General features: G+C 37.3%; 1 protein-coding gene across 3 annotated transcripts in view; it reads left to right on the top strand.

The window, feature by feature from the left end:
• The window catches only part of MYO5B (myosin VB), a 565,377-nt gene that overhangs the window by 494,312 nt on the left and 55,448 nt on the right, over window positions 1-15,617 (top strand). For all 3 annotated transcript variants that reach the window (XM_074208686.1, XM_074208684.1, XM_074208685.1), the window contains exons 24-27: window positions 707-855; window positions 2,460-2,579; window positions 5,875-6,015; window positions 10,758-10,823. In XM_074208686.1, coding sequence (XP_074064787.1) covers window positions 707-855; window positions 2,460-2,579; window positions 5,875-6,015; window positions 10,758-10,823 — 476 coding nt within the window. The remainder of the gene's footprint in view (window positions 1-706; window positions 856-2,459; window positions 2,580-5,874; window positions 6,016-10,757; window positions 10,824-15,617) is intronic.

Below are 15,617 nucleotides of genomic sequence, written 5' to 3' on the forward strand. Positions count from 1 at the left end.
TATTTAGGTTTTTTTAATTCCTTTACACAGATTAAAATAAAATAAAACAGACTTTGTGGTAGAATAAAATTCATTCTCTCCATCTATCCCCATGAGTTCTTTTGCTGTATTCTGTTTTGTTTTATCTACTCTTCCACCAACCCTAAACCTACTAGACCAATAGTATTTTAACAAGTTAAAGTTTGGGTGAGAAGGTAGGGACATGGATTCTTCTAGTATCAATGGCAGCTACTCCCATGATAACTTGGAAAAGCTTGAGCCTAAAAAAAAACAAACATGAAATTCAATGCCCACTTTACAGAACCAAGGCCATCCAGATCCTTAGTATTACTCTCCCCTACAACTCCCCAGGCAAGCCTTTTCTCCTCTCTGCTGGTTTATGCATGATGAAATGGACATTCCTCTTATCATTATTTAAATGAAGTGTGTTTTAATGGATTCATCAGAGAAAGTTACACCAACCCCACCTTGGGCAGGCTTTGGATAAAGAGCTAATCATTAATGCATACCATGGAAACAATGTAAAGACTAACAAACTGCCTTCTGTGGGGGTGGGGGGAGGGAAGCAAGATTAGGGGGAAAATCATAAAATTCAAAATAAATAAAAGCTTTCAAAAAAACAAGAGCTAATCATTGTACCAATATTAATAAACATTGGGGAATTTTTTTAGCCATGAAATTATGGCTTAATATGCCTTCCTTTCAGATGAACTTGCCCAAAATTCAGTAAAGGAGACTCTCCTAATGAAGAAGGAGCTGGAGGAGGAAAGGTCACGATACCAAAACCTTGTGAAGGAGTATTCCCGCCTTGAGCAAAGCTATGACAACCTTCATGATGAGATGACCATTATCAGGGTAATTGAAATAATTCCTTTCTTGTAAATACCTCTGGTCTCCTTTAATCCTCTCTCAGCCTCACTGCTCATCTCACCTAGTTCTCCATTGGAACTGGTCTTTGATAAGGCATGACCATTCTACTTGGTTTCAGGATTTTCCCAGGTCAGGAAAATTTTTGTGCTTCCATAACCATCTGATGTTAATATTTTAAATTATCTTTTTTTATCATGAACATGACGAAACATTGAATTTCAGTACATAAAGAACAAAAAGAGTATTGTATAACAGGACCTTTGGATCTCTATTACTGTTTAATAATTTGTTTTTAAATGCATGTTAAACCTAATACGGGAGCCACAAAATTTCCCTGTGTCCATTTGAACTTCTTTCTGATAACTACTATAATTTTAAAAAATATTTTATTTATTTTTCTAACTACATGCAAAGATAGCTTTAAGCAATCATTTTTGCAAGGTTTTGAGTTTTACATTTTTCTTCCTCCCTCCATGCCCCAGCCTAAGAAAGCAAGTTAATATATCTTCTGTTTTTAGCTTTGCTTTTTTTACTTCCTTTCTCCCTTCCCTTCTTTTTCTGTCTTTCACTCACATCAGTTTCATTGCCTACCAACTTCAAGCAAAACAAATTCACATATTAGCCATGTCCAGAAAAATATAAGCCTCATTCTGTCCCTCTAGTCCACTGGCTCTATGCCACTACATGGGGGAAGCATGCTTCATCTTCAGTTGAAGCTGACATATGGATGAAACTGAGAAGACCTAATGGGGTTTTGGTGGTACCTTGTGTAAAGTGTCTCAGACATGCTTTGAATAATTCTCCAGTTGGATTGTTTTCTCAAATAACTGATGAAACATCAGATACATAATCATGTTTTCGTAGTAATTCAGAGCTTCAATCTCTTTTTCTTTCTGCTTCATGTAAATATTTTCCCCCAGGATTTCTTATCCATCCAACATTGTTTGAGTAAGCAGGAAAAGAAATTGAGTAGAAAAAACATGGAATTATAAAATTGCCCCACCAACTCTAGTTTTTGCTCTTTCAGTTGTCAGATGTTAAAAAAAGAAAAAAATACTCTAAATAAACTATAGAAATGGAAAACCCCATTTTTAATATCCATTAATTTTCAAAATATGTCTGTCATAGCAATGAGGGCAGGGAAAAGAGACAGTTTCCAGGGCTCTCATTCTAGGATCCTTTTAAGGGAGCAAATTATGACATGCAGCATTGGAGTTATGTTCACTCTGGGCCTGTGTCAGGGATCATTTCACAAGGCCTCTTTATATAGATTGTGACCCTAAGTCTTATGGATTTGCATTTCATTGAGTAATAGGGTTGCCCATCCTTCAGTGGGGTAAACATATTTTTTTTGGATTATTATGTCATTACTTAGATAGCTGTAGGTAACGGAGATGAAATGGCTCTCTTAAGATGACCCTGTTACCCACCATTTTAAGAGGCCAGCAATGTTGATTTTTTTAAACTAGATTGACTATAACAAAAATCACAAGATCTACTTGTTCTCTAGAATTCATAGAGCTGCTTAACACTGTTCCTTTATGAGATTTCATGTATTAAATTGTTTTGGCAATTGTCTTTTTGAACAGCAATCACCAGGTCATAGGAGAAACCCTTCAAACCAGAGTAGTTTAGAATCTGACTCAAATTACCCATCAGTCTCCACATCTGAGATCGGAGATACTGAAGATGCTATCCAGCAGGTGGAGGTAAGTCACTCTGGCTCAAATAAAGAAATGAGGGTACTTCTTTCCTGAATAACCCTAAACATCAGTGATATCTCTATTGGGATATAAAATTTGATCAGTGGTAAACAGAGAAGTTGAAGTATAAATCTTACTTCCAAGATAACTGTCTCTGTTAAGAAGCACAGAATATCAGAAATGTAAGGGATCTTAGAGACTACTTTGTCTAACCTCATTTTACAGATGCGAAAACTGAGGCCCACTATATGTTATATCTGCCTAGTATAATATAAAACTATTGAAGGCAGAGATTGTCTCATTTTAAAATTTGTACCCCCCACTACTTAACACACACTTAAATACTTTTTGATTAATTGATTGGGGAGAGTGACTTGGAATGGGGTCACACAACCAGATAAAACAGATATTAAAATTCAGATCTCATGTGTCCCTGGCTAGTACTATATCTTCAATACTCTCAAGGACTGACATTTAGTTTGCAAAGGGATATTGGAAGATTGAGGCAGGAAGGTGAGTCTGCTTTAACTTTTTTTTTTAAAGATCAGGAAATGGAGAGAAATGTGAGGTAAATAACTTGACTTCTTAGCAAACCATTGATGACAGTAGGATAATTCCATACATCCATAAAATTATCACCTGGACCACTCAAAATAAATCATTTTACCTCTCTGAGGATCTCCAGCCTCTATAAAATGAAGATTTAAGGCTTAGAAGGGGATTGGAAGATCTCTGTGGTCTTTTCCACTTCTAACATTCTCTAATCATAATGTTCCAGTTAAAGTTGAATGTGAAAAAATATTTAAGTGTCTACTATGTTCCAAGCACAGGGAACACAGAAAGAAAAATCAAGACAATATCTTAAAAATGGGATCTTTATTGGAGAAACAAAGATTTTTCTAAACTAAGATGGAAGCAGTACAGGTCAGCTTTATCCCCTCATTAACTCAATTACTAACAATCTACCTCTTAGACAAGCAGTAAATATGCTCTAGGATCCTCTCAAGGATGAAAGAGAAAGGATTCAGATCTCTGTAGTCAAAAATCCCTTGCAGGATGAAATTTAAAAAGTTCACCCTAAAAACCATTTGCTTGTAGAAAGAAATCCCCTGAGAGACTAAAATGAATCAGTTAGACTTAAACTTATGGGTAAAAACAAAAAACTTGATTATTTAATGAATAAAGAAGCACCTTCTTGTGAATAAAAGATTCCATTCAGATTCCACTGATTTTTGAGTCTATAAAAATAGTCCCTTAACCTCCCTCTTTATCTCCTTGAAGGAAAGGTCTTTACTAGGTTTCTCTCTTAAGAGGAAGTATCTTCAGATTTCACTGAAGATTAAAGAGAACTCTCTTTTTATCTGGAGGAAAGGGCTTGAACCAAAGCTGATTACTGGAGAGAACTATGGTATGCATAGAGAAGGGAAAAGACTAAAAAAAGACCACTTCTGTGGAGGAAAGTTTTTATTTGTGTTCCTCAGAGTAGGGGAGAAGTCAATTCCTGAGACCTCAGCAGTAGAAATAAGTAAACAACAAAAGCACACACAAAAAAAAGACTTTTATGAGGATAGGGAACCCCACCCACCCACACACACACACACCAGAAAGAGTGAATGATTAAAGAAAGCACTTAGAATCAAAACATCAAAGAATAAACAGCTTTCCCACTAAACAGAATTCTTCAAACAAATTCTGCCAGTTTTTAAAAGATAATAATAAAAGAAATGAAAGTTATGCATGGGGAGTGATGATCAACCTTGAAGGACTCGCTCATCCCATCAGTGCAACAATCGGGAACAATTTTGGGCTGTCTGCAAAGGAGAGTGCCATCTGTATCCAAGATAAGGAGTTGTGGAATTTGAACAAAGTGCAAGGACTATTCCCTTTAATTTAGAAAAAAAAACAGATATCTTATTGTCTGATCTTGTTACCTCTTAGACTTCTTGTCTCTTCTTTAAGGATATGATTTCTCTCTCAATCACACTCAATTTGGATCAATGTACAACATGGAAACAAAGTAAAGACTGACAGAGTGCTTTCGGGGGGGGGGGGGGGAAGTAAGATTGGGGGAAAATTGTAAAACTCAAATAATATCTTTAATAAAAATAAATTTTAAAAAATGGAAGTTATGGAAGAGAGAAATGTAGAAAAGAATTAATAGCTTGAAAGAAGAGACACAAAACCTTGCCCTAGTAATAAAATTCTTGGTAATTAGAATGTACAAAATGGAAATTAATTATTTCAAAAGACAATAAGAATTATTTTGAGGAAAACATAAAATGTCTCATATCAAAAGCAACTGACTTGAAAAAATATTGAGGAAGGTTAATTTAAAAATTATGGGTTACCTAATTGGCCTAAATCAATGACCAAAAAGAAAATGAACTTGAATCTCTTATTTCAAGAGAACTTTAAAAATTCATCCCAAACATATTAGAACAAGTGGTCAATGTGAAAAATAGAAAGACTACGATGATCACTTTCTGAAATTCTAAAATACCTGATCCCATCTTCATAAGAGTTGTATCTTGTAATAATGACTGTGGGGATCAGGCTGGAAGTAGGGCCAATGGTGTGGTAAACACTCTTGTTCCCAGAGCCCTTGGACTCACTATCCTAAAGTTGTCAATTGATGGTGGTAGTGGTGGTGGTGCTGGTGGTGGTAAGGATAAAGATGGTGGACTCCATCTTCACAGGAGTTCAGCCCCTAGATAAAACTCCCCTCAGGCATATATCTTTAAAAATATGTTGTACAGAAATACAAACATAAGTCTGAAGGCAAAAAAAAATTCTCTTGAGAAATCACTGTTCTATAACATACTGGATATAGAAGCAATTGTGTTACTGTTGTCTCAAGATAAAAATCTATCGTGATTTGACTGCAATCTTGGCAGTGATTACTGATCATATAGATTGCTAAAAAGTAGATCTTATATTACACATGTTTCTTATGTGGGACTGTTTTGCTTTTGTGTTTTAAAAATTCTTTTCATCTCTCCCCTTCCCCCAAATGGTTTTATTTTCATCTAATTTGACTTTTATCTCATGATTGGCCATTTTTCAATATATTTCTGCAAAAGAATCGTTTACGACTAAGACTCTGATGTTCTATAGACATTTTTGGAAAAAAAACAAAATTCATTAGTATCACTGTCCATGATGCAGAACCCAATGTGTTTGGGTAGAAGTCAACTTGTGAAGGAGAGGAGCAAGGACAAAAGAGAATTAGATAATTAGATATTTCCCTAAAGCATTTGCCTTGTCTGAAACATCTTTCTTTTCTTTCCATCTGTCCCTGAAGGAAATGGGCCTGGAGAAGGCAGCTATGGACATGTCTGTCTTCTTGAAGCTGCAGAAGAGAGTTCGGGAGTTGGAGCAGGAAAGGAAGAAATTGCAAACTCAGCTAGAAAAGAAGGAGCAACAAGAAAATAAGAAAGTCCAGGTACAGTTAGGTTCTTAGGAACCCCTTTTAATATACAGTCTAGGAGACAAACTAACCCCAACCACGCCCACCCCCCATAGACTACTCCTAGGTATATCAAAATTTGGCTGTTTAGAGTGGTCAGATGATGATGGACTTCAGGGTATGGGATTTTACCAGATCATACATAATCCAATGTGTGTGTTCACTAAAAAAACATGTTAAACTGGAATTTGGGCAACTAGATGGCACAGTGGATAGAGTGATGGTCCTACAGTCAAGAAGACTTGAGTTCATATCTGACCCTGGGCAAGTCACATAACCCTATTTGTCTCAGTTGCTCATTATAAATGAGCAATACTGGAGAATACTGGAGAATATGGAGCAAATACTGGAAAAGAAAATGGGGTCACAAAGAATGAATAACAATGCCAGTATTCTATTATATACATTTCCCATACCCTCCCTGGTGGAATGGCATAGTATTCCTAAATTAAGTAGCTTTAATTTAATTTGGTAGACTTAGATATTCTGATAGGTGGTCTTCTCCCCATTGCTAGATGGATGATATATTTTTCTGCACCTGCTTTTTTAATATTCTAGCAAACAATCAATATTTATTAAGTTCCTACAATAGTCTTTTCCCTCAAGGAGTTTACAGTTTAGTGGTAGTATATTTTATATATTCTAATGGGAGAGAAAAATATATAAATATATTACATATACTTATGCATACACACATATAAAAATAGTCATAATGTATAATAGTATTAACACCTGCCCCTTCTTCTTCTGTTCTTCCTCTACTGTGAAATAGACTGTACAACTACTCTGTGCATGACCCTAGATTTTTAAGGGGGACAAAAGATATATTTTCCTGATTAGGAAAAAAAGCTAACAAATGGTATAGGAAGAACAGGATGGAAGAATAATATGGTATCATGGAACGAACTTTGGATTTGAAGTCAGAGATTCAAGTTTAAGCCTTAGTTCTGTTTACTATCTATGTGACTTTTGGCAAGGTCTTTTCTTTTCTGAAGCCTCAATTCCTCATCAGAAATATAAGAATCATATTTTTACTACCTCCCCCAATTACCTCATAGGGAACTTAGTAGCATTAAATTAGAGAATGCTCAAGAAGCATTTTGTTATGATGGACCACTATATCAACATGAGTTATTATTATTATAGAAACAAATATAAAACAATTTAAAACCAACAGTTAAACTATGAAGCCCAAAGTATAAATATTAAAGGAGTTCTGAGAAGGGATCAATGAATGTTATAGTAGGTCTGCTGTAATTCCACATGGATTCTTCATTTTAAAATTTTATCTTAAGTTAGATAAAACTAAAATTTCTTGACCAACTTAAAGCCTATGCAAGATTGATGGGGATTAATAAACTGTGTAGATGTATAGTCAGAAGACCAGGGATCCAAATCTTGACTCTGCTACATATTACCTCTGTGATCTTGGGATTGTCCTTTTCTTTCTCTGTGCCTTAGTTTCCTCTTTTATGAAATGAAAGGGATGGATTAAAGTGCATCTTGTTGTGGGGTGTTTACTTTTTTCTAATTTGGAGCTTTAAATTTTAGTAATCTATAAAGGATCGTTGGCTTTCTGGAACTATATATGTTATTCAGTCATTTCAGACATATCTGACTCTTTGTGATCCCTTTGGGGTTTTCTTGGGATTACATTATGACAAGATGCTAGAGCAGTTTGCTATTTCCTTCTCCAGTTTATTTTACAGATTAGGAAACCAAGCGAAGCAGAGTTAAATGTCTTGACTAAGGTTACAAACCTGTGAGTATCAGACTGGGTTTCAACTCAAATCTTACTGACTCCAGGCCCAGCACTCTATCCACTGTACCACCTAACTGCTCACACCATATATGAAGCAGTGTTGAAGGTTCAGGTGTCATTAACCTATACCCCAGCTTGAAGGAGCTGTGTACTTCACTGTAGAGGATATCATACATATATATGACCCATACTCACAAATTCAAAAGGCTTTCACAAGCTGTTCATATTCTAAATAATAGTACTTGGTCCTCTTTCCTGAGACCCTCCCCGGTCACCCCCATCCCCTACAGTAAGCTGGGCTGCGAGTCATACTGATGAATTTAAATCTCTTTGGTGGATTAGACTCAGAATGGAAGGTGAAAGGATTAGGTTCATAAATGACACATTAGATTAGGAAAGTGACAGGCAGTAATCATAGGTATAGAAAACCAAATGGACTGGATCAGAAGAGAAAGAAAGGAGAGAGATGGAGAGAGAGAGAGAGAGAGAGAGAGAGAGAGAGAGAGAGAGAGAGAGAGAGAGAGAGAGAGAGAAGGAGAGCAAGAGAAGGAAGGGAGAGAGAGAGAGAGAGAGAGAGAAGAAAGAATAAAAATCTTGCCCTGCTTCCCTCTCAATCTAAAAATTGCTTGTATTTTATTTCACCATTTCCCATGTTCTCAGTCTAATAGTTCCAAATGATCCAGAAAACACAACCTCTAGATAGTCTGGGTACAAATGGGTCAGCTTCTTGTTCCATAGATCAGGCACAAAAGTGAGAAACTTGGGATCCCTCCTAAATAAATCACTGACTCCTGATAGAGTGAAAGGAGAGAGTAAGAGAGGAGAGAGCAAAGAGAACCCAGAGATGATGTCCCCAAACTCTATCCCCCATAGCAGCCAGAACCTAATCCATAAGGCCAAGAGTAGAGACTTTTCTTGATATAATGACCAAGGCCCAGGGTATTTCAATCCAGTTTAGCAAAGAGGAAATGTGATATAGTACATAAAGAGCAGACCACCTTTGGGATCTGTGAGAACTGAATTCATTTCATGCCTGTGATTGGTACCAATTGTATGACCCTGGTCATTCTGGTTCTTGGTATTTCTATATGCAACTTTCTAAGACTTAATAAATTCAGATTTGCATTGGTAGAGGGAGCTTCTTGCCCAAAAAATCCTACAGCATTGAAATTACTAGTAAAAAACAAAAGCGCACAGTAAAACCCCCCTAGTTCCTGTCCCCAGGAAGTTTCTAGTAGGGAAGGGGGGATAGAGATTTGCAGAATATTCTCTGGGTCATATGTAATCTACATGGTGGAGTACATAGAGACAAAGGAGAAATCCAATGTGCTCTAGGGTTTTTATGTATTCATTTTGTTTAGAAGAGTTCTCCCTATTTTTGCCCACACCGAAAGTACAAGAGCTACTCAAGGACTGGTCCCACTCTGATGGCCACAGGAGCTGTGACTTACTCCACTTCCGACCCCTTAGTCAAAAAGGTGACTCCCAAAGGATTATCATATTAATCCCAAACTTAGTGTGGTTCCATTGCAGTGTGGAAATCTTTAATTTAAGAGCTACCCAGCCTCAACCTTCTCAGTAACTATAGTCACAGGCATAGATAGATAGATAGATAGATAGATAGATAGATAGATAGATAGATAGATAGATATAGATATAGATATAGATATAGATATAGATATAGATATATCTTGTCTGCCTTGCTCTAAAAAATTATGAGAAAGGAGCTCCCCCTGAATTATTTTTTCTTAGGTAGAGAGCTATGGCACAACTCTCGACCCTGAAGAAAGACACTTCTTTAAATGAGAGATGGCACTGAAATCAATGGGATGTAAAATCAATATTTGTTTGATCTGTTCCATCTCAAGGGCAATGACCCTGCCACCATGTCTGCTAGCTGGGACTATAATGAATTTATGCTACCATCGATCCAGTTCACTTACACTGAGGGAGATTTGTGTGATCCTTCTGGGTTTAGCTTGTGAAAAGTCAACCTGGAGATTAGGATCATGGACTCTATAAATTTCTATAAATTTTTTATAACTGAGTGGCCCAGAATCAGCAATACTGAAGTTCAAATCCAGCCTCAGACACTTTTTTAGCTGTATGACCTTGGGCAAGTCACTTTACTACTGTCTGCCTCAGTTTTCTCATCCGTGATATGGGGGTGACAATAGCATCCATCTCTTGGGGTTGTTTTGAGGCTCAAATGAAATAATAATTATAAAATTTTTTTTAGATTTTTTTCCAAGGCAATGGGGTTAAGTGGCTTGCCCAAGGCCACACGGCTAGGTAATTATTAAGTGTCTAAGGTCAGATTTGAACCCAGGTACTCCTGACTCCAAGGCCGGTGCTCTATTCACTATGCCACCTAGCTGCCCCCTGTAAAATGTTTAACATAGATCTCAGCATATAGTTGGCTCTATATAAATGCTTATTCCCTTCCCTTCCCTGATACTATGGAATATTACCCAGAAGAGCAGAGTAAGAAAGAAAAGGGAGTTCCGACTTGGAAACAGAAGGTTTGAGTTTGCCACTGCCTGGCTGGGTGATGTTGGGCAAATCACTCACTTCTTTCTAACTTTGAGACTCCTCATCATGGAAGGCACAATGAAAAAGGTGAATTTTGAACTGGTGAGGGTGGTGACTCAATGAAGAGAATAGTGTGCAGAGGAAAAGACAGGTATGCATAAATCATCCTACATTTGTAGGTTCCCAGGAATTTTTTTTAACAGCTACCCAGTGAGGCACAGTAGACTGAAAATAACCCACAGAAAGGCTGGGTCACATACAGCTAAAGAGTGTTGGAACTAGTATTGCATTTCAGGCCCCTAGTTTCTAGAACTGCACCAATAATGAATCAGAAGTAGCTCAAGGCAAGGCATTGATCCACTGTCCTCTCATGTCTTGATTTCATGTCTTTGCAGCACTTATCTATCTCTCTTCATCTTTGCAGGTGGTTGAAACAAAGAATGGAATAGATTCAGACCAAGATGCGGATCTGGCCTACAACAGCCTGAAGGTAAGGTTGATTCAGGAAAAATTATCAACTGCATATCCCTGGCCAATACTCAATTTCACCTTTCCATGAGTATTTATATAAAGGAGATTCTTTTACTTCTCCAAGGCAAGTGTGATCATTCAAAAGAGAACAGTGTTGAGAGTTAGGAAACTCAAGGGCACATCCCAGATCTGCTCAGGGCTTCACTTCAAGCAAATTGGATTTGAGTGAGGAGAGGCTGTGCTAAGTCATCAGCCTCACTTTCTCTTTTAATTCAAAGTGATGGGGCAGCTAGGTGGTGCAGTAGATAGAGCACTCAGGAGTACCTGAGTTCAAGTCCGACCTCAGACACTTAGTAATTACCTAGCTGTGTGGCCTTGGGCAAGCCACTTAAACCCATTGCCTTGCAAAAAAAAAAAAATCTAATTCAAAGTGATACCAGTGACTTAGCATAGCGCCCCCCCCACAATGTAATTCACATGTTTGTCATTGCATCACCTCCCTGATGTCATGGTCTTCTTCAAGAACAAAGGACAAATATCATCATTGATCAAATGATCAAATCAATTTAACCTTTGGGAATTTTGTTTTCTCATCTTCACCTTAAATTCAATTCAGTTAAAGAAAATTCTCAAGTGTAAAAAGTAAGAAAAAATTTTAATGAACTTTGTTATAAAGGACAAGCCTTACCTACTTTTGCAGTTTTCATAAAAATGAAGTCCAAACTTGGTATGTATTTGTGTTTGTACACAGACATTTATCTATATATTTGCCTGTCTTTCTATCACTTAATCTTTCTCTCTATATAAACACACCAAACTGGAAGTACAGGTTTGTGTATGTATATAAAGTACAGGTTTGTGTATATATATAAATACATATCTAGAGATGTAGATTAACATAGAAAGACACATATACACCCAAATATGTGTACAGTATTATTATTATTATTATTATTATTATTATTATTATTATTATACAACCATCAGTGTCAGATAGAGAAGTTCTGGTAATATAGGCTGATGGATACACACACATACACGTACACACAAACACAGACACATGCATCATTGTATTGTATAAATATGTATATGTCTATGTTGCATTGTATGCATAAACAGGATATATGTATATATGCATAGATATATACTATGTATAATGCTATCATCATACATACACATACAAATATCATTGTTAGCTATAGAAGTTCTAATAACCCAGACTGACTCCTAACATTGTAAGAGACAGAACTGAACTGAATTAATTAGGAATCACTCATGTTTTTGTATCACAATGAGACTTGCAATATGCTTTTTCCCCATAACCCTGAGGGGTAGGTAGTATTAAGTATTTTTATTCTGATATTGTATATAAGCACTCATTGAATGTTGAAATTGAAGCTAAGAAGTTAAGTGACTTTCCCCAGAGTGATAAAGCTGGTAAATGGGAGAGTTAAAAATTAATGGTTCTATAAGTTGGTTAGATCTGAGTTAAGAACCAGTATTGGGATAAGGAACATGGACACCTCAGGTTTGGTAAAGGAGAACCCAGAAAGGATAAAGAGTTTGAGAAAAGGGGATTTAGGGGATGCCAAAGACAGAGTTGGTCGATTATGCAGTTATATCCACCATCAGACCTGCATGAAAACCCAGTACCTAGAAGCCCTACATATATTCTACCACTGACCAATATTCAAAAATCCCCCAGTAGTCAAGCAGGTAGGACCCAGACTGTTGCCCCCAGTCATCTAATGCCAAGTGGTATGACAACCATTAAATTGGCTCTGAAAGGTCCTTTCAACCAGTTAGGCTGTTGCTGCTAGCACAGTACAAGAGTTCTCAGTAGGGATTTTTCCTGTGTGATTTCTGGGAGATTTAAAAGTCTCAAAAGAGCTAGTAAGTTTTTACACTTGATGAATACCATGAAACCCAAACTTGCCCGCTTTCAGTAAGCATCCCCAGAGGAGCCTTGATCATGTCAGGAGAATTGGAAAATGTGAAAAACAATTAGCATTATTAAGTCATCCATCCTGCCTCTCCTTTTAGGACTAACAGTAGCACCATCTTACTAGCAAATCATTTACTCCAAACCCTGTCTCTTAAAATGGACTCTCCTTATTCCCTTTTTTTCCCAATAATCTTCCTTTGCCAGTAAGAAGAGCATATTAGGATGAAGCTCCCTTATTTGTAGTGATGCCCCAGATTCCCTTTTCTGTCTTGAAACTATCTACATCTCTCCAGGATTCTAGGGGATCCCCTGAAGGGATGAAGTATTTTTTTCCTAATGCTCTCAGATTGTGTCCTCATTCTAGTGGGTTACCATCCTAGAACCAGTGAGCCAAATAACATTAGTTAATTTTTCAAAGATATGTTTGCTTCAAAAACAATAGTAAGAACAGAAATACAAATGTTTCTTCCAAGCCCAAGAAGATAAAAAAGACTGAACTAGAGAAAGGTTATGTTAATGCCCCACCACCACCAGTTCTGTTATCATAGCCAATTAAAGAGGCTTCTTCTAGCTACATGGTGAGTTAACTGAAACCAGTTCCACAATGTCTACACATGCTCCAAACCAGAGAGCAAGGCACTTCATTGCACATCACAATGACTTTCTAGAAGCAGGCTCCCATCCTCTTCTACATGAGGGATTACATTCACCCTCCACCCCCCATTATAGCTGTTTCAGGGATCTCATCCTACCATTGGATTTACTCCATGGGCATGACCATTATCCAAGTTTGTAAGGCCAAGCTAGTGGAACTCTCTTTTGTTCCCTAAATGGCCGTGCAACCACTTCTCTGACCAAAGTCAATGTTCATGGCATAGTTTGAAGCTGATAGCCTAGAAATAAGGTGGGGGGGGGCTTGGTTTAGGGCAAGATAAGGAAAAACACTACTCTTTCAGAGCGCAGGGTAGCTCTCAGTGTGAAATTCAAGTTTCTGCTGGAGAGGAGTTGAGATGATAGTGAAAGTGAAGGCAGCATGGTTTAGAGCTATTGGCAAAGAAGTGAGATTTAAAGTTGACCAGATACTTGTCACATAATAAGCTTTGAGGGGTAGACAAGTAGTTCATCTATTACTATCATCTCTGCTTAACAAATAAAGAAACAGAAGCTCATAGAGATCAGTGACTTGCCTGAGATCACACAGTAAATATCAAAACCATTAACCGAAGTGGTCCTGCTGACGCCAAGGCCTGTGTTTTTTCCACTATTCCATGTTGCCCACCAACCATGTGCCCAGCCCTCATTAGTTATTATAGGAGAGAAAAGAAGATCTTATAATCCAGATGAGGAGAAAAAAACTTATGGGCATAAAATAGTAGCAAAAACGCAAACAAACAGATCTTGACATCTTCCTTACAAACATATTCTTTGTCATCTTTCCTGGCTTCACCCTCCTTTGTAATATTAACACATGAGAGGAGGAGAGGGAGATAGTGCTTAGACACTGGGGCACAGAAAAGAAAAACTGAATTTAATGGCAAAATAAGCAGATTTGGGTAGGTGAGAACAGTGGGTCATCTGCAATTCAGAAGCTATTCAAAAATATTCTATACATTAGACAGTAAACTAAGATCCAGGATGAAATCAGGACTGTCTATATCCTTTTATCCTACCTGAGAGAGGAATATGGAGGGATCTGGGCTCTATCCCCTTCAGATTCTTTCCTAGATGACTAGTTATCCTACTCTGTGAAAAGACTGTCAGTGAGGCCAGTTATCTGGGGAAAATCTCCTCCTTCTCTAGTGCCTAGTATTCAGATTTGATTCTAGGACCAATGATCAGCTTTGGGACTTCCAAAGACCTATGATTTCACTGATGTAGGCATTCTCTCCTTCCACAGATCTCAACCTCTCTTTTCCTTAGTAGATTATCTTTATGATTGCCATTGCAAAAACATTAAAATAAAATCCTTATTCAATGACATCTCTCTGGAATCCTGGATCATCTGCCTTTCATTAGGAAACAACAGAGTTAAGGGAAAGGCTGATTACTTATGATATAACCCATGCTGAACAAACATTTTCACCACTTAATGCTAGCATTACCTGCTTTAGAAAACTCTTGGATGGAAATAACTTTCTAAGTTTTTAAAGTTGTATATAATGTTGAGCTGTTATTATATCCATCATCATAATTACAACTTCTTGTTGATTTGACTTTACTGTTGAGAACACAGTAACCTAAAGGCTGTCAGGTATTCATCGTGTGTGTGTGTGTGTGTGTGTGTGTGTGTGTGTGTGTGTGTGTGTGTGTGTGTGTGATGTTACCTTATAAGGGAGGATTGAATCTTCTTTACTTAGTTTTTATTATTGTCATTAGCTCCTGTAAGACATGGTTAATGCCATCAGTCAGATGTCAAGGGGAAGGGAATAGTTCTCCGGTTATGGTTTTACATGGAGCCAACATTTTTTTTTAGGTTTTTGCAAGGCAATGGGGTTAAGTGGCTTGCCCAAGGCCACACAGCTAGGTAATTAATTATTAAATGTCTGAGGTCGGATTTGAACTCAGGTCCTCCTGACTCCAGGGTCGGTGCTCTATCCACTACACCACCTAGCCACCCCTGGAGCCAACATTTTTGAATGCCTATGATGGGCAGAGTTTTGTGCTAGGGATCATTAAAACAATGATGAATAGCAAACATACAACCCCTGACTTCAAGGAACTCAGAGTCTAGCAATGGACATAGAGCATATAATCAGATTTTTGTACTCTAAAATAAAATTAGTAAGTTTCATAAGAGAAGTATAAACTGTTTTGGGAATCAGTACCACTTGTGTTACCAGTTCTAAAATTGAAGAAAAATGTAACAAT

The sequence above is a fragment of the Macrotis lagotis genome, chromosome X (assembly GCF_037893015.1).
Source record: "Macrotis lagotis isolate mMagLag1 chromosome X, bilby.v1.9.chrom.fasta, whole genome shotgun sequence".
NCBI classification, from domain to species: Eukaryota; Metazoa; Chordata; class Mammalia; order Peramelemorphia; family Peramelidae; genus Macrotis; species Macrotis lagotis.